At 32.5% G+C, this 19409-nt stretch overlaps 1 protein-coding gene across 1 annotated transcript; it reads left to right on the forward strand.

The window, feature by feature from the left end:
- Positions 1 to 2592: 2592 nt before the first annotated feature.
- Positions 2593 to 18426, forward strand: LOC111697633 (putative mediator of RNA polymerase II transcription subunit 12). Its single transcript, XM_023467705.1, has 15 exons — positions 2593 to 2696; positions 2793 to 2867; positions 3040 to 3108; positions 3446 to 3556; positions 5232 to 5329; positions 6426 to 6488; positions 6560 to 6639; positions 7806 to 7885; positions 8554 to 8629; positions 11594 to 11673; positions 11974 to 12183; positions 12623 to 12817; positions 13343 to 13555; positions 15723 to 15789; positions 17220 to 18426. The coding sequence occupies exons 1-15, from the start codon at positions 2598 to 2600 to the stop codon at positions 17393 to 17395; spliced, it is 1692 nt and encodes a 563-aa protein (XP_023323473.1). The 5' UTR covers positions 2593 to 2597; the 3' UTR covers positions 17396 to 18426.
- Positions 18427 to 19409: the final 983 nt, after the last annotated feature.

The following is a 19409-nucleotide window of genomic DNA, read 5'->3' on the forward strand; positions in this document are numbered from 1 at the left end:
CTCTAAGTTTGATGACAAATTTTAAACATTTTATGATCTTAAGAAAAGTCTGAGAAAGAGGAGGAAGAAGAGGGAAAAGATACAGCGGAAGAGGTAAAATTTTTAAGAAAAAATGTATTTTCTTGAAAACTATTATTTTTCATTAACTTTAAAATCAAACATTAAATTAACAAAACAGCGAGTTACAGATAAAGTTAAAGATTTGATAAAATTTAACCTTCCTTGTTTAAACCCAACAATTTTAAACATTATTACCGTATGGTTATTTTAATTATTATAATCAATTTTACTATCAATTTCTTAATTAAATTTTCTATATAGTCCCAATTGTCGTGACAGATCGTATATTAAAGACTTTGGTGTTAAAGGTTTACCCACAGAGAACGAGACTTTAAGAGACTACTGTACTAAATTTTTACTCTGTTTCCTTATATTTATAAGTCCTTGTAATTGCAAGCCTATTATTTTCGCTGTTAAATTAATTTGCTATAAAGAGATTATATTCCAGGCGGAAGACTTGGGATCGTTAGATTTTAAGATTTTCAGGTCGTCTTTACAGTCTTATATATATTGAGTACAATGTAAACAACAATGACTGCATTATGAAAATGGAAAGCTAGCTGAGTAAACTATAAAAGAGAGATATATTAGAACAAAAAAGATTCTGTTAAATAAATCATAATGAAGAAAATATTTATCTCCATTGTTCAGGGTTACACACACTTTTAAGACTGTAAATACGACTTGAAACTTTTAAAATGGCCAAGTTTGAATCGAGTCTTCTGCATTTAATTTGGTTTTTTAAATGGGTTATTTAATGATTTGGCAGTGAAAAAAAGGTTATGTTTGAAGAGAATCATAAATATATAAAAGCAGACAGTATAAATTCCTTCCAGTCGTTTAAAGTGTGATCCTTTGTGGGTAACCCTGTTTAAATAGTTTGATGACAAATTTAGTGGTTTTATGTAGGACATAAACACACACAAAAACTGTTTAGGATGGAGACAGTGTGACAGGTGGCGAAGATAGTCGAGGAGAAAAGGAAAATGAGGGAGTGGGAACTGACAAGAAGGAAGAGAAAGAGGAGGAAAAAGAAGTTGAAGAAGAGAAGGAAGAAGATAAAGAGGAGAAGGAAGAAGAAGAAGAGAAGGAGGAAGAAGATAACATGGAAGAAGATACTGATAAAATAGAAGAAGCCGAAGAAGCAATGGAGACGGAATAATATTCTCGTTTTTGGTTCAAACAAATTTCAATTCTAATGACCCCCCCCCCCTCTTTGTAATTAAAATAACACCCCCTCTCTTGAATGTTTATTTACATTCTACGTATTCTTTTTGATCATTATTTGAAATCTTGAGGCAGCCCAAATTAAGTACAGTGAAAACCAGAAAACTCTGAAATAGGAAGACTACTTTTCTAATCGAGTGACTATTTTAAATAATCCAATAAGCATCGTACACAGCAATTGTGAAGTGTAAACAGACCAATTTCACTTGATTAATGATTCAATAGGAGTTTAGTAAACTATTTACTTTTTAACAATCAAATACACTTAAGTTTGCTTTAATGTCGTCTTCCTATTTTAGAGTTTTCTGTTAATCACTATGTACTTTTCGAATTGCATTTGAAAATTCAGCTAAATAAGCGTATGTAAAATTTGCTTTGTGTAATACTATTTTGAACAGTTAAAATCACATAAATATTTCTGTGCATATTTTCTTTCTGAATTAAGATTATTTTGTGAATTTTTTATTGTGCGAGCTTCATGTTAGTGTAATATAGTGAAATTCGGCTCGAGTTGCCTGAGGGTGAACTAGAATACTGCTTAGCGGACCCCATTTCTTCCTTATTTGTCACTTTTTTTGAGACTATATTATCCATAAATTTGGAAAGATAGGGATAAGATGTTAGATAGACAAGATAAAAAGTTTAAAATCAACTTTTCTAATTATCAAATGTATAAGGTTTAACGATATAAGCTATATACTAGAAAAATTATCTATTTTTCCTAGAGGAATTAGTATGCTGTCATATCATCAATTTATTCTTTCTTCTAGATTTCAAAGAACTCTCCCCAAACCCATGAGAACGAAGATTTGGGAATAGAGTTGTCCGATAGGTTTGAATTCATTTTTTTCAGTTCAAAGCAGAAATCCCTGAACAATTTAAATTTCCCAAATATGCTTGTTGGGGGGATGAAATCCCTGTATTGGCTACTCAGTTGGAGGAAACTCTTGTTTACATGATCAGCTGATGATGGTTCAAACAGCTGATATTTTCACTTTCTTGCACCAATAGGAAAGCGTGGTTTAATGGTTCTGACCAATGAGAAGCCAGGGATCCGGGAAACCCTCCAATGTCAAGAGAGAATCTTTGGTTAGTGTCTTCTCGTCTTCAGTCTTCACCGTTACCTTTCTTTCATAGTTGAAGAAATCAAGATATTTCTACTGTGTTTGAATACGTTACCGAGATTAACGATTTGAATTAATCTTTTAAAAGTTGGAATTTTGTCACCATTTCAAACCAAATGTTTTTTTGATGGTATTGTCTATCCAGTTCGTAATAGTGTTCATTTTAAAATTATTTATATCATTTATATGTTTGTTTCAGATTTGAATGAAATAATTAAATTTTTCACTTTTCCCCTCAAATCGCACAAAATGATTAACGTCAGTGTCTTCCGAAATACCAGAAAGGGATGTGAATTTGTCATAAAAATTAATAATTTTATTCTAGATATTAAAATACAAATTATCGATATTATAATACATGACAAATATATATCCGTGTAGGCCTATCTTGTTTATGGCATAGGATTTGCTATTATTTTTCTTGGGGGCCTTGTCATGAAATCTTTTAACGATAAGGTAAGGATTGATTTAAGTTATTATTATTATTATTACCGGTTATTATCTAATATGTTCAATCTTAACTTTTGTAAAAGTTATTTTAGAAATATCTCTTATGAAAAATTTTTTATTTGTAACTATTTGTTAGAAATCTCTAATATCAAGTTTAAAATCTGCAATTATTTGAAAGATATCTCTAATGACGAGTTCAGTTCACAGCTATCAAATGATGGTTGATAAGCAATCAGATCAACTCAAGGAATAAAATCAATTTAAATTTAAATTCGATTTTTATTTCATATGAACTTATTCTTATATCTATATAAAATCTGTTTGTCTGTTTGGTTGTTTTCCGACCAATTACTCCTGAACCCCTGGACCAAATTTTTATCAAGGAACTCAGTAGGCCCAAGGAAATGTTTTTAGCTTGGTTTTGAGATTCTAAGCTGAGTGGGTCGGTTTTTTATATGGAAAAATAACTAAAATCGTAATTTACGACAAAGCGCGGGTGGGGGACTAGCTATGACTACCCTGGGCAACGCTGGGTACCCAATACTACATTGGTAAATGAAAAATGATTGATTGGTTGACTGAAGGCTGTTTCTATGGAGAAGGAGAGGCTGAAAAGAGACTTGGACGACAACGAGGGCAGTTTAAGAGAATTAAAACAAACTCTAGATAAACTAGATCTTAATTGTAAAGAGAAGGTAATTAGGACAGTATACATTACATCAATTGTAATGTTTCCATTTGTCCGTTTTTTCATATTTTTGAAATTGTTTGATTTAAGGATAAAAACTCGTTTTTTGATACAGGGTGTCCCAATAAACACGGGAATTCAGTGACGAATTCGATATCGTCTTTTAAAACAATTCTTTGATTTAGTATAGTGATACCTACGGAGAAAGCTGTCATCTGTAAGAGTTTCGTTTGTTATGTTCAAAATTTATTTGTTTATGTTTTAACTGTATACGGTTGTACTTAATAAAACAAGAAAATTGTAGTTTACAAACAGAGTAAACTTGTCCGTCTTCACTGTTCATCTTGCGGAGACATTATAGACACATCTTTACACTCTTACCTTTTTCATAAAATAAACTCTAGCAGACATAATAATACTATGGCTTGTGAAATCAGGTATTACAATGCTAATTCATAACAAAGACGACATCCAATTCGTCACTGAATTCCCATGTTTTGTGGAGCACCCTGTACTATGACAAATATCTATCCACAAAAGCGGGTTTTGTTGAAATTATTAAGTTTCAGGAAACGATTTGACGTTTCTGATGTTTTTATACCAATCTTGACGTATTTGACGTTTCTGATATTTTTATACCAATCTTGATGTATTTGACGTTTCTGATATTTTTATACCAATCTTGATGTATTTGACGTTTCTTATGTTTTTATACTAATCTTGATGTATTTGACGTTTCAGATATTTTTATACCAATCTTGATGTATTTGACGCTTTTTTCTGGTTTATATTAGTGATTTGATTTACATAGAGACGAAAAAATCTGAGAAGGCTTAAAATTATAATAAAAAGTTGTCAAATTTATTTTTATACTTTACCAAAGAAAGCTTGAGAACAGTTGTAAGGGTGGATATGACCATTTTTTCCAAAAATTGTCCCATAGTTTAACACTTAGATTAAAGGGAGTGTTCACGAAAAATGAAAGGGGGTATAGGTTTACGGCGAAAAATAAGCGCTTTTGATCACTACTAATCTTACTTCTATCTGTTGGGTCTATAAGGAGAAAATTGTTAAAAACGACTCACACCGAAGAACGCAGCTTCCACACAAATTCGGAAATATGCAACATTCAACTCGGATCGTAAACAAATCATTCAGATATTACAAACAATAGTCATCGATTTTTTTTCGACGAATTCGTATATAGGTAATATCTCTTAATATTTTTGATTTAAAAAAAAATTATTTTTCGCTGGCGCTGGATTTTCGAACATTCCTGGAAAATATGAAAATGTCGTCTTCATTATCAAAAATCCTCGGAAACAGGAATAAATGTTTTCAAAAGTGATATATATTATGAAATATCAACTATATATATAAAACGGAATTTAAGGTTTAACACATTTATCTGCACTGTTTTATACAGCTTACAATTACCCTGGGGAAGCCAACAGTTTTCCCCGGAAGACTCCATTGTTGGCTAAGGTAGAAAAAAAGCCAGTAAGTATGCTTTTACCAGGTTCGGGAGTAGTTGCCATTTTTGTTTCTCTCTTTGTTTAACTAAATATGTAAGTTTATTTCTCCCCCTTCATTATAGATCCCAGCCTGCATACAAAGTTTCCTAGCGTCTACATTTAGTGAATTAGGACTTAGAAGAGGTCAATATACTCTATTTTATACAGGTTGGAAAACTAGAGAAAGAAAAGGAGAAAGTTGAGGAAAAATTTGCCTTGTTATCAGAATCTAACATTAAGTTAGAAAGCAAATATAAAACTCTCAGGTAAGATGATTTTTCATACTGCAGATGTCGAAGCTTCTGTGTGGATTATTGTTAATCCCAAGAATATGGAGATCAATACTTGATCCCAAGAATATGGAGATCAATACTTGATCCCAAGAATATGGAGATCAATACTTGATTCCAAGAATATGGAGATCAATACTTGATCCCAAGATCCACAAACACAGAAGTTCTGACTTCTGTAGTCATTACTCTTCTGAGATAATCAAGCTTTAAGATTTGATATCAAGGTTTTGTAATAGGATAATGTGTTGAGATAATCAAGCTTTAAGATTTGATATCAAGGTTTTGTAATAGGATAATGTGTTGAGATAATCATGCTTGGTGTAAATGAAAGTGGTCCTCCTTGTAAATATGACATGTCCATATCAAACATTCAAACGGCCAACTTCTTTCCATGATATTTTTGATTCTTAAGCTGAACCAAATAGATCAAAATCATATAATTTTGAACGGGTTCTCTTTAAAACGCTAGAATGTTTTCCAAAAATATGGAATTCGATTGAATTAGAGCTTAAAGAAACTAAATCTTTAGTTCATAAACATGATTTTAATAACTTATGTTACTCTCTGTCAGCTGAGTACCCTCCCTTTCCCTTTTACTTCCTCACCACCTCCTGATTTAACAATCATTATTATGTTTAAAATATACACTGTACAGTGTATACCCATGTATTTATTTACAATTCTCATTCGTTCATATAGTGGGCCAACCATATAAAACAACCTACTCTGGTTAGGCGGGTCCAAACTACATAGTAAATTGTGATTTTTGATTTGTTTTATCTCGTGCTTTGTAGTTGAATAAAACTATTAATGAAATATGAAACATTATCTTTGGTGAGTAACATTATGAAGATTGCACACAATCTATAATTTAAAATCTATGAAGCAGAGTAAAGAAAGGAAATTGACAGAATTGACAGAATAGAATGCCAATTGAAATTGCTTGTAAGTTACTTCTATGATATTACAACTATTGTACCACGGAATGTAAATGTTTTAGATTTCCAACAAGTCGTCTTACTTTGAAACTCGATCAATCAATCAATTACTTTAATAATATTAATTTTAGTAAATCCAATGCAAAAGCAATAGCAGATATAGAGGAAGCAAACAATGCAAATAAAAAATTGAGGTGAGCATAAAATATTATTGTTAATGTATTTATTATTATTATTATATTTTTTTCTATTTATTATCTTCTAGGGCAAGAGTGGATGATGCCAATTCCTCAAAGGCTTCTGAACTTATGAAATTACGAGATAGTATTGCTGTATTAACTGCAGGTATCTATCTAATTACGAGATAGTATTGCTGTATTCACTGCAGGTATCTATCTAATTCGTATACAGTTTGGTCCAAAAGACTAGATATATACAGTCTGCTCATGAGCTCTCAAGGGCAAGGCTAAGAAAGCCTATAGTTGTACCGGAACGAGATGCTACGTTTCCACGAAAGGTTTTTGACTGCTATCTAACGGCATATAATACCCATTCAGGGATTAAGTTTTACAATTTTCAAAGAATTAAATACTATATCTTTGAACATAAAACATGAAAATTATGAATGAGTCTATTTTTGAAGGTTTTGTATTTCGTATTCTAAGGATCCTTAAATATCCCTGAATACAGACATTTGTTTTTTTTCGCGTGTACACCAGTTGTACACAATGGAACCTGCTGAGCCCGAAATTTAAAAAAGTATTGTTGGACAAAACTTTCCTTTTTGGGGCCTTAACTTTTGTGTAGATTTTGATTTAAGTGATTCGAAAAAAAATTGAGAATATTAACAAAATGAATAAATATATTTCATTACAAAAATATTCACAAAACTGCCTAATCCGGGCTTTAAAATTGTTTTTCAGAACGATATCCTGTCTTAAATTTTGGGCTCTGTTGAAAATATCGCATATTATAGTCCTTAATATCGCATATTATAGCCCTTAATATCGCATATTATAGCCCTTAATATCGCATATTATAGCCCTTAATATCGCATATTATAGCCCTTAATATCGCATATTATAGCCCTTAATAAATCGATGTACTCTCTTACACCTTTGCACTCCCTGCAAACATTTAGTCTCCAACAAACCGATGGCGAACATTTAAAGTCCAGAATATTTTACCCGCCAACTTCGCCATCGGCACATATGGTCGGTAAAAATGTTTCCTGGGATTCTGTCTTTATCGGCCAGCAAGCCGTGACTTTCGATCCCGATTTATCCTCTGAAACATAAATTTAGCCCTTTCTATTTTATACTTTTTGTTGGCGTTTTGAATAAAAAAGTGAAAATAAAGATTCTAGAAAAATACACAAATTTAAATTCAAATTGAAGAAACGAAACACATCTTGCCCTGGTTAGTCCAGGGTGAATTATATACGAGTAGGTCATTAATGCTGAAATCTTTTTTTTTTGTACTTAAACAGAGTTCTATAAATATTTTTTTAGATCGGGATAAATTCAAGGATCAATATTCTGCCCTGTTCAAACAGCTCCAGCAATCTGTAGATACAGTACAGTTATTACAGGTCAGTGTACACAAAATAGAATTGCAATTGTTACAGGTCAGTGTACACAAAACAGAATAACGGTTGTTACAGGTCAGTGTACACAAATAGAATTACCGTTATTACAGGTCTTTGTACATAAAACAGAATTAAAGTTAAATTATAGGTCTATGTCCACATAACAGAATTACAGTAATTACAGGTCTGTGTACACAAAACAGAATTACAGTTATTACAGGTCAGTGTAAACAAAACTCAAAAAAGACGTTCAGTGTTTGCAGGTCGAACAAATTTATTAGAGGGAAAATTATATTATGAGGATGGGATGGGGTTGGGTTTTCAGCGAAAAGGGGAAATCGTTAAAAAATTTCGCACAAAATTTAGCATGGTTTTGCATGTTTCGCGATAAATGCGAAAATACCGCGAAAGAAATGGGAAATTTTTTGGGGAAAAAAATGCAAAAATTTTGCGATAAAAAAGATTAATTATGATATGATAAAACTTCTAATGCTGAGCTCTCAGAGCAGAGAATTGTGTTGCGAAATTTATTGTTTCGCTTAATTCATTTTCACAGAAAAGTAAGCAAAATATGTACAAAAATTTTCGCATTTTTTCGCGAAAGTTTTCTTTCGCTGGAAACCTTACCTGGGGGAAACAATTTGTATTCTTATTTTGTTTCTATGTATAAGGATGAGAAGGCCCGGCTCCAAGAACAGATCAGAGAAATTCAAAGATTAAGCGGTGCAGCCCAAACTAACTTTCAAGGTAATGGTATAGTTATTTGAATAATAAATGGGGTCAACCCACTCCTGTTTGCCGAGTCCATTAGCGCCTGATCCAATCAGGGTTCAGTCATGTGTTTGTTGTTTATTCTGAACCAATAGAAACATCTATCTTTCTATCTATCTCATTATCCAATTAGAGTTATGAATCTTTCAATCGGCGCTATCAGTAAATGGAAATATTTACTTCTACTGAAACTATAGTGAACCTTCAATTCTTGGATATCATTCAGGTTTGAGCTCCCGTCAATTTATATTACTGTAAATTTATTTCTTCCTACGCAGTTTTAAAAGTGTGGGTTTATATAATTCCAGTAAAATGGTTTTTCATCTTCGGGTCCTGAAAGGGAGTGTTCGCGAAAAATGAAAGGGGGTATAGGCTTAATGCGATAAAAAAAAAACTTTTGATCGCTACTAATCTTACTGCTAGCTGTTGCGTCTATAAGGAGAAAATTGTTAAAAACGACTAATACCGAGGAACGTGGTGTCCATACAAATTCAGAAAGATGCAACATACGACTTAGACCGTAAAAAATCTATTTAATTTCAAACAAATTATTCAGATATTACAACCTATAGTCATCGATTATCTTTCGCCACATTTGTATAAAGTTGATTTTTCATAATATGTTTTGATTTTATTTTTTAAAATAATATTTAGCTTACAACTTGTTTTCGAACATTCCTTGAAAATAATAAAATGTCGTCTTCATTACCAAAAATCCTTGAAACAGGAATAAATGTTTTTATAAGTAACTCTTAGATCATAACTATTAAAACATATTATGAAAAATCAACTATATATATAATGTGGCGAAAGATAATCGATGACTATAGGTTGTAATATCTGAATGATTTGTTTGAAATTAAATAGATTTTTTACGGTCTAAGTCGAATGTTGCATCTTTCTCGGAGAAAGGTTAGAGTATAGAATGCTGATGGACAGTTTGTACAGGGGAATTGTACAGAACCCTTATAATTGAACATAAAGGTTAACATGTACATTTAAAGAAGAGGGGGATTTTTGTAGACGTCCTTTTAAGCATGAATATAAATGCAGAAACCAATTAATGTACATTTGTCAAGTCGTTTTTCTAACTCCTTGTGCAAAGTTCAAATATTCAAAAAATATTTAGCATATTTAGCAATATGAAAAACATGACGCAAAACATCCAAAATGGCTCTTTTGATATAAAACGGGCTCGAATTACTGAGAATTATTAACGCAGCCATGCGTGCGAGTCCTCCCTCCATTTCATCCTACAAGAGGGGGGCACATGGTTCGGCCCTAACTAGTATGCTAAAAATGTTGTTGATGTATTTTATTTTAAATTTCTCAACCTTATATTGGTTTTTCGACATATGCCAAAATAATGATTTTGTCAAAAAGTAAATTAGTAATTATATTCAGAGATAGGGTTAAAGATATCAGGGTGTTCTGTCATTCAGATTAGACACAGTTTTGAGGCAGATTCGGTTTAATATCTATCTGGCACAAAATATTTTGTCTTTCATCTTTGCATCTTGGATCTTGGATTCCCCTATCTCAGCAACCAATTAGTTCAAATGTAATTTTTTAAACTTATAATTGCTCTGTAAATTCTGGCGAGGCATCTAAATTTTCACAACACTTCCTCAATATGCTTTCGTGTGGTAAAGTGCTGTAAAACACTTCTCGTAGATATCTAAACATAAACACATATCAATACTCAAAGTACACAAACAATCTTAGATCACACTGTTTTCAACTCTTGTCCATTTTTGTTTTTCAGCTACATAATATAAAATTTAACTCAAGAGGAAGAAATTAATAAAAAAAATGCAAAATTGAAGGGGGGGGGGTACAAAAAACTGAAATACCCCATTATTTTTTTTAAAACTAAAGCTACAGATCTAAAAACCACATTTATAAAAAGCCCTTGAAAAAAGAATGTAGAAACATGTGATATCAGCAATTTTTTGGAGCCCCCCCCCCAAGCGTTACTTACATAGATTAAATGGCTTATGGTTAAACGCTTAATACCTGTAAGCGCATGCAGAATAATGCAGAGTAAGTGCAAAACTACGCAGGGTTTCAGGATACTCTGCTCTCATCTTTGAGTCCTTGACTTTGACAGCAGTTCGTTGAAAGAAGCTTTAACCATTTGTGGTACAGTTAACCACAGAACAGTATCGCATGATGCTCAAAATTTACTGTCTACTGTTTACATACCCCAGAGCTGTGTACACTGTATATAAACAGATGCCGCAACCCGTATTTTCCTTTGTACTGTATGTCACTACATGATCTATACCTAACACCGATTCCCTTCTGTCCCTGATCTCTGTCCTTATTACAAAGACGACAGATTACACCCCTTGATCTTTCTGAATTTGTATGGACACTACGTTATTCGGTTTTTGTCGTTTTTAACAATTTTTCCTTATAGACGCAACAGATAGAAGTAAGATTAGGGGCGATCAAAAGCGCTTTTTTTATCGCATTAAGCCTATACCCCCTTTCATTTTTCGCGAACACTCCCTTTAAAGGGTCAGGTATTGCACACTGTATTTCCACCGGTTAAAACCAGACTTCCTCGTAAGTATTTCTGATTTAAAACAAAGAACGGAATTTTTTCATCCGTTGATGAGAATGATAACTGCCGTACATCATGCTCTTTAGGTAAACATAAGCTAAACGATCTTTTTAGAGAAATAAATCATCCCACAAGGAAGTTTAGCTGCATTTTTAAATCAGAGATGTTCATAAGGAAGTCCGGTTTTAGCCGGTGGAAATACAGCGTATAGCAAGTTTGTCTTTCATCTGCATAGGTTAAAGGTTACAGGTCTTTCTTTGCACGGCTTTAAAACTATTTTCATATTTAACTTTTCTTTTAGATGATAAATTATACAGATATTTCAATTTTTTCATTTTTAAAAGATATTAGATAAAACCCAAGAATTCTAGGAATAGGAGCTCTAAATCCTGTACCCCCTGTCCGAAGTAGCTCAGCTAGTCCTGTCATGCAGGAACCTAATCATCTAGAGGTAGGGCTTTAATATGCATAATATTCCAGAAATAATATTTTATTAAAAAACTAAAATTAGTGAAATAACTAAGTGATTAGTAAAATTATATTATTGTATGTACTGTCAGTGAAATAACTAAGTGATTAGTAAAATTATATTATTTTATGTACTGTCAGTGAAATAACTAAGTGATTAGTAAAATTATATTATTTTATGTACTGTCAGTGAAATAACGTAATTTGGTGAATAAGGTGTTATTTAATATTCGAAGTTTTTTTTGTAAATTGATAAACAAAAATTGAATGTATTGATCTCCAGGATCCCATTCCCAGCAGCAGCTCCAGCTCTTCCCCTAGAGCTGAGCTTCAAGGAGCTGAACCTGCTCAAGCTGCTCCCTCCCCTCCCTCAGCTGTATCACCATCAGTAGCTGCTTTATCTCCGGTATTTCAATCTCCAGGAGTTGTATCTAAACCTCTGGCTCCAGCTCCGCCAGCTAATGCTGCCTCTCAACCTTCCTATCAAAGCCAGGTGAGTTCTAATTAAAAAAATCAAAAAAATCAAAAACACATGAGTATTGAAAGTGTGTTTTTTCCATTTTCCAGCTCTGTCAAAATCATTTAGTAATTATTAAGAATTTCAGAAATAAATAAAAATATGAATTTTAGTTATTATCGCTCAATCCAACTTTCTTTCAACAGTGTAAAGTAATTAAACTGTTAACATCTAAATAGCTGTAAACCTAAACGATTAATAAACAATAAAAAGATAAAAGTTTGAAAATGCTGAATAAAACATTTCGTGGTACAAATCCGGAGAATTTGTAATGCGTACTTTATTCTAGTTTTCTGATGATGTATTTACTCTGTAAATTATATAGTAAAGAAAATGTATCTAAACTGTAATCAAATAAAGAAAATGAAGTAATTTATTGTACTTTCTTATTATTTAAAACATTATCTGTGTTTAGTTTGATATGAGAATTCCAAGGAGTCAGGTGAAGCCATTCATTCAGAAACCGGAAGTTCGGAATATCCGACCGGAAGTCCGGAACTTGCAACCGGAAGTCCGTAACTTGCAACCGGAAGTCCGCAACATACAACCGGAAATAGCACAATTGGACCCAGAAGTAAGAAGCCTTCGACAAAAAAATCAGAAGCCTCAGGTGAAAATGTTTTTTCTAAAAGTGCGAAGAAAATAGTTTCCTGTTTTAGCTGGTTTTATATTTATAAGTTTTTTACCCTCTCAACTCCTTTTTAAAAAATCAACTTTATACATTTTATTTTTATGAAACAATTATGTACATTCTTGAGCACTTCAAGGTTAATATCATTATGTACATTCTTGAGCACTTCAAGGTTAATATCATTATGTACATTCTTGAGCACTTCAAGGTTAATATCATTAAAGCAGTGTTATCTAGAAATCATCGCGCTAATGTTAAATTAGCGGTATAGAATACCACTGTGCACTGTAAACTTTAATTCTTGGATTTGTTTAAAAAATTTTCAAATTTGAATGAATATTAAAATTAAATTAATTTTTTATCTATGTTTGGTTAAAAAGAATGCTGAACCTAGCAAATGTCTGTGTGAAAACTGAGAACCCAAAAAAAAAATAGTTTCATAAATATTTTAATTATTGTAATCACTAAATTTTTTATAACAAAATTTAATTCTTTTGTTTCCAGATTGAGTACCCCCAGCGCTATTTACAGCAACAACAACAACAACAAATGCAGTACGCTAAGCAGCTATTGTACCCCCAGCAGCAATATCAACAACAACAACAACAACAATATCAACCTTATGAGCAGAAAGCGTATCAACCTGAAAGTGGTATTTATCAACCTCATCTCGATAAATACGTGAATTCACTCAACAATAACAAACAGAGAGTAGAGGTAAACAAACATACCAGGGTTCTCCATAAAGAATGAGATCTATATTTTTGTTATATTTTTGTTTTAAACAAAAATACTTACAGGTTGATTTTGCCATAGACATAATACAGGGTTCCCCACAGAGGATGATAGTTCAGAGACGGCTTAACGGAACTAACACTGTCTGTTTCATACTATTCAAAACTCCCTGAAACTGTACACTCTTACATGCCGAGTCCAGTAGCGCCTGATCCAATCAGGGTTCAGTCACGTGTTTGGTGTCTTTTCTGAACCAATAGAAACTGTATACACTCATACATGCCGAGTCCAGTAGCGCCTGATCCAATCAGGGTTCAGTCACGTGTTTGGTGTCTTTTCTGAACCAATAGAAACTGTATACACTCTTATATGCCGAATCCATTAGCGCCTGATCCAACCAGGGTTCTGTTATGTGTTTGGTGTTTTTTCTGAACCAATAGAAACTGTACACTCTTATATGCCGAGTCCATTAACGCCTGATCCAATCAGGGTTCAGTTATGTGTTTGGTGTTTTTTCTGAATCAATAGAAACTGTACACTCTTATATGCCGAGCCCATTAGCGCCTGATCCAATCAGGGTTCATTCATGTGTTTGGTGTTTTTTCTGGACCAATAGAAATAACATGGCGGTAACATCTATCTTTTTATCCATCTCATTATCTAATTATCCTTAAATCGGCGCTATACACTAAATGGAATATTTACTTCTACTAAAACTCTAGTGTGTACACTCTAGTGTGTAAACTCTAGTGTGTAAAATCTAGTGTGTAAACTCTAGTGTGTAAACTCTAGTGTGTAAACTCTAGTGTGTAAACTCTAGTGTTTAAACTTGTTTATTTCTTTTCCAAATCATTAAAGACTAAATTCAAATTAACCTTGGGATCATATTTTAGAGTTTCCAATCGTCTTTATAGTCTCATCCTTTGTGGACCACCCTGTATACTTCTAGTTAATAATCTCATCCTTTGTGGACCACCCTGTATACTTCTAGTTAATAGTCTCATCCTTTGTGGGCCACCCTGTATACTTCTAGTTAATAGTCTCATCCTTTGAGGACCACCCTGTATACTTCTAGTTAATAGTCTCATCCTTTGTGGGCCACCCTGTTTACTTCTAGTTAATTTAAAATTTAAGAAAAGACTGAATAAAGACCGTAATGGCGTTGCTGAAGCATCATTCTTTCTTGGATTAGAATTCTTAAAGGTCACAATGCACTTATTCACAAGCTTTTCTTTTTTCACCTTCTCAAGTGATTTAAAATAAATCTGCGGAAAAGAAGATTATACAGTGGAATCTAAAAACTGTGGAATAGGAAGACGATATTAGAGCAATATTAGCCTGGGGCCAGAAATAGGCTAAAAAATAAAACTTTTTTCTTTTTATTCCACGGCCAACGCCGGGCACTTCAGCTAGTTTCTAATAAAGGAATTGGAGACATCGAAAGAATCAATAACATGTTGGCTTCTAAGCCAACTGATAATGAACTGATAGATATTTAGTTTTTTAATTAAAAAGTTATATGCAGCTCTTCAAATTGTTCCTGCATATCTGCATGGCAATCTATCTATTTGTAATAAATCTAGCTCCCGAGATAACTCAACTCAAAGTCTAATTATAATCTAACTGACTCTATCTCTAGCCAAAACTCAAGGCTCTCAATCTCTAGCCAAAACTCAAGGCTCTGTATACGTCCGTATAACTCAAAGATTCGTATTGAACTAATTTATTTTATATGTGAAACTAAACTGACCGGACTAGTCGGACAGGGTCAAAATACAGATAGTTAAGATATATTACTAACATGGATAATATAGATCGCATCAAGCATTAACACAGAATATATTACATATTTATACAATTCCTAAGTTTAGGTACAGAGCGTCCCATATCATATTAGATTATCTCCAATCTTTAGCGCCAAAATACGCATATAATACTCGGAAAATATAGCATTTTCTGCAAAAACAATTTTCTAATAGCCTTATTAAATTTGTCAAAATAATTCATTCTTCTTAAATTTTCTGATTTGTCCCCAAATCATATTTTAGACCCATTGACGCGGTCTAATTTGATGTGGGACACTCTGTATAATATTTTAAAAGTCATTAAAAACTTGTCAAGACGACATTTTAAAGCTGTTTTTATTTAGGATATGGAAGACGACGTAGATTCCTTGAAAGCTCCTGCTAACAATCCATACTTCTATCCGGGATTAGGTAAATACAAGGCTATCCACTGCAAATAAGACTTTAAAGGGACTGTAGGCGTAATTTTATGTGACCCTTCATGCAAAGATTGCAATGCCCGATTTACAACGGAACCATTGCACTCTAGTATGCCGAGTCCATTAGCGCCTGATCCAATCAGGGTTCAGCCATGTGTTTGTTGTCTATTCTGAACCAATATAAATAGCATCGGGGTAACATCTATCTTTGTATCTATCTCATCATCCAAAATGGAAATATTTACTTATACTGAAACTATAGTGATCCTTTATCTGATCAAAAATGTGATAAATAGATAGATAGATAGATAGATAGATAGATAGATAGATAGATAGATAGATAGATAGATAGATAGATAGATAGATAGCCTCGTTTTTCTGATTCGAAAAGTTGATCAGCTTTTAAGGGTACCGTTGTAAATCAAGCATTGCCATTTTTGCATGGAGAGTAACTTGAAATTACGCTTACAGTCCCTTTAAATGACGTAAAACCAAATTCAAGAAACTGCCTTGTATCGGGATATTTTTAATCCATACTTCTATTTGGGATTAGGTAAATACAAGTAGTAGGGTTGTATCTTGCATATTCAAAATTTGGCATAGTGTTAGAAAGCAAATGTTTAGAATGAACATACAGGGTGTCCCACGAAACATGACAATAGCAAGACGACTTGAAAGTCGTCTTTGGTATTTGAATTTATTTGTGACATTTAGTCTTCTATCTACTTTAACATGTATGATTCTTGAAACAACGATCACATAATTCTCCTAGCCCTGGCATTTCCAAAAAGTGGTCTGCGTTTTTTGTGCTTTCAATATTAGCGGAGATATAAAGAGTTTGGTTCAGATTTCAATTTTGTTAAATAAAAGCAAAATTGTAGAAATCTGAACGAAATTCTTCATATCTCGGGCAATATTGAAATTTTGTGATTATTATCTCTAGAAATTTGCTTCTAAAATTATATTGACAAATAAACGCAGCAAATTATATCAAAAATCAAGACGACATTCAAGTCGTCCTGCATACTGACATGTTTCGTGGGACACCCTGTATTTGAAATTCGTGAAACTTCTCAGATTTTTGGGAAACCTGTTAAAACTTAAAGTCCCAAACTGTTGGGAAAAACTTTAAGTCCCAAACTGTTGGGAAACACTTAAAGTCCCAAACTGTTGGGAAACACTTAAAGTCCCAAACTGTTGGGAAAAACTTAAAGTCCTAAAAGCTGGCAAAAACGAACCGAAACGAAGAACCAATCATATTTACAAAGTTATTCACAAAAAAAGAGTCTTCAACGACATGAAATACTTATAAATATGACGATGACAGTCGATTACAAGTTTGAAAATACGTCATCAAAACTCTTTTTTAATTTATCCAATTTTCTAAAAAGTAAAGAAAAATATCATATTTAACATTTTCAGGAAATGATTTAAAACTTCACCAACCTGAGTCTGGCTACCGTGCTCAGCTGGCCGGCCGTCGGTCAGCAGACTGGGACGAGCTAGCTCGCCGACCAGAGCAACTTGCTGACCGGGCACAGCAGCAAAACTGGGCGGGCAGGGTTCAGCAACCTCAACGCTACAATCCAGATTTCTAAATGAACAAATTTTCCCCGAATAATTTTACAGGACAATAGTTACATTGAGTATTGGGACAGACAAATGCATCAAAAGTATTTTAAATATTGTGAAATTTAGATTTTTTATGAAAAAAAACTTTTATACACGCATGCGTTTGATAGAATTATGCAGATCATTATTTTTTTTTTATAGACATTAGACTAAAAGGTGCAAACTCCTAAGGTTTGATGGAGTTAAAAACTCTCGAACTCAAGAATTAAATGATTTTTATATTTTTATAAAAAAAAACAATTTATATTTTTTTCCAGATGTAACAGTTATCTTCCAGTTCTATTGGACATATGCAAAAACATTTAAAAAGCTTAAAGGGACCGAACACGTAATTGCAAGTGATTTACTATTTATGGATTGACGTTTCCGATTAAGAAAATTCTGAATTACCTAGTTTGTCTAGCTCGTCTAGCCGCCAAACATGTTTTATTTTTAATCAGGATTTTTCTCTTTAAAAGTGATTTAAAAAGTACCCTTGTTAATCGGAAAATTGATGAAAATTTCACTTATAGTCCCTTCAAGTGTTTGATGAACTTCCATTTTTATTATTTTATATAATTATTAAATTATTTTATATTCTAAATATCCAACAAGTAATGTTAAATACCAGTTGTTATATTATTTTGTTAACTTTTTCGGACGAATTTTGAGATCCAATTAAATTGTTTGTTAGTTTAGCTTAGAACTTATATACAGGGTTAACCACAAAGGATGAGACTTCAGAGACGACTGTACGGGGCTAACGCTGTCTATTTTCTAATATTCATGATTTCTTTCTTTATTTGTTTCTTTCTTTGTCCATACTTAATGTAACCTTAGAAAAAAAGAGTTTCAGGTCGTCTTTACGTTCTCAGTCTTTGTGAGTAACCCTGTATACTCAGTAAATATAGAATTTAAAAATATGTTTGTATTTTATTTAGTCTTTTTGTTTAATGTTTATAACAGCAATGAATTGTTTGTTAAATAATAGAATTCAATAATTATCTTTTTTATCTTATTTGATCTTATTTGATCTTATTTGACTTTACTTGATTTCATTTCATTTTATATGATATCATTTGATTTGACTTGATTTTATCTGAGATTGTTTGCGTTAGTTGCATCTGTTTTAATTGCATTAAATATTTCTTTTGTTGTGCAGCACTTTTTGCAAATGGTCATAATTAAGAATTTGTTAGTTAAAGTTGAGGGGGGAAGATTCACATATTCTTTTTTTTTATCAAACTGATTAGTTAAGTACTACTAAGTAGCCAATTGAGAGTAGCATAATCATAATGGTGCGCAAAAAATATTGGTCATTTCGCGAAAACCTTAACCCAGACTGCTTTGAAAAGTTGCATTAATTAACTAGATTGGATCGACTTTAAAGTGTCGCAAAGCCTTTGCCTTTAATTTTACCCTGCAGTAAGCTCACTTTTAGAACTATAAAGCACTTGTTTTGAGATTTGATTTTTTAAGAAGTAGATTTTTGCTTTATTCTAGAATCTACAATATTTCACTCCCTTTTATTCTAGAATCTACAATATTTCACTCCCTTTTATTCTAGAATCTACAATATTTCACTCCCTTTTATTCTAGAATTACAATATTTCACTCCCTTTTATTCTAGAATCTACAATATTTCACTCTCTTTTATTCTAGAATTTACAATATTTCACTCCCTTTTATTCTAGAATCCACAATATTTCACTCCCTTTTATTCTAGAATCTACAATATTTAAATCCAAAGTAGATAGTGAGAACAGAGATTTTGTGTGGAGTAACGCCACTCTTAAATGTTTAATTTTGATATCCAGTGTGAGCACTTGGAAATCCCTCAATCAAAGTTAGCTCTGCAGAATATATAAAACAACAAAAAATATAAATAGTAATACTTTTTTCAGTACAACCGTACAGTATTTTTAGTACAACCGTACAGTATTTTCAGTACAACCGTACAGTATTTAAAATTCAAAGAAATTATAATTTTCAAATTAAGTT

The sequence above is a fragment of the Eurytemora carolleeae genome, unplaced genomic scaffold, assembly GCF_000591075.1.
Source record: "Eurytemora carolleeae unplaced genomic scaffold, Eaff_2.0 scaffold133, whole genome shotgun sequence".
Classification (NCBI taxonomy): Eukaryota; Metazoa; Arthropoda; class Copepoda; order Calanoida; family Temoridae; genus Eurytemora; species Eurytemora carolleeae.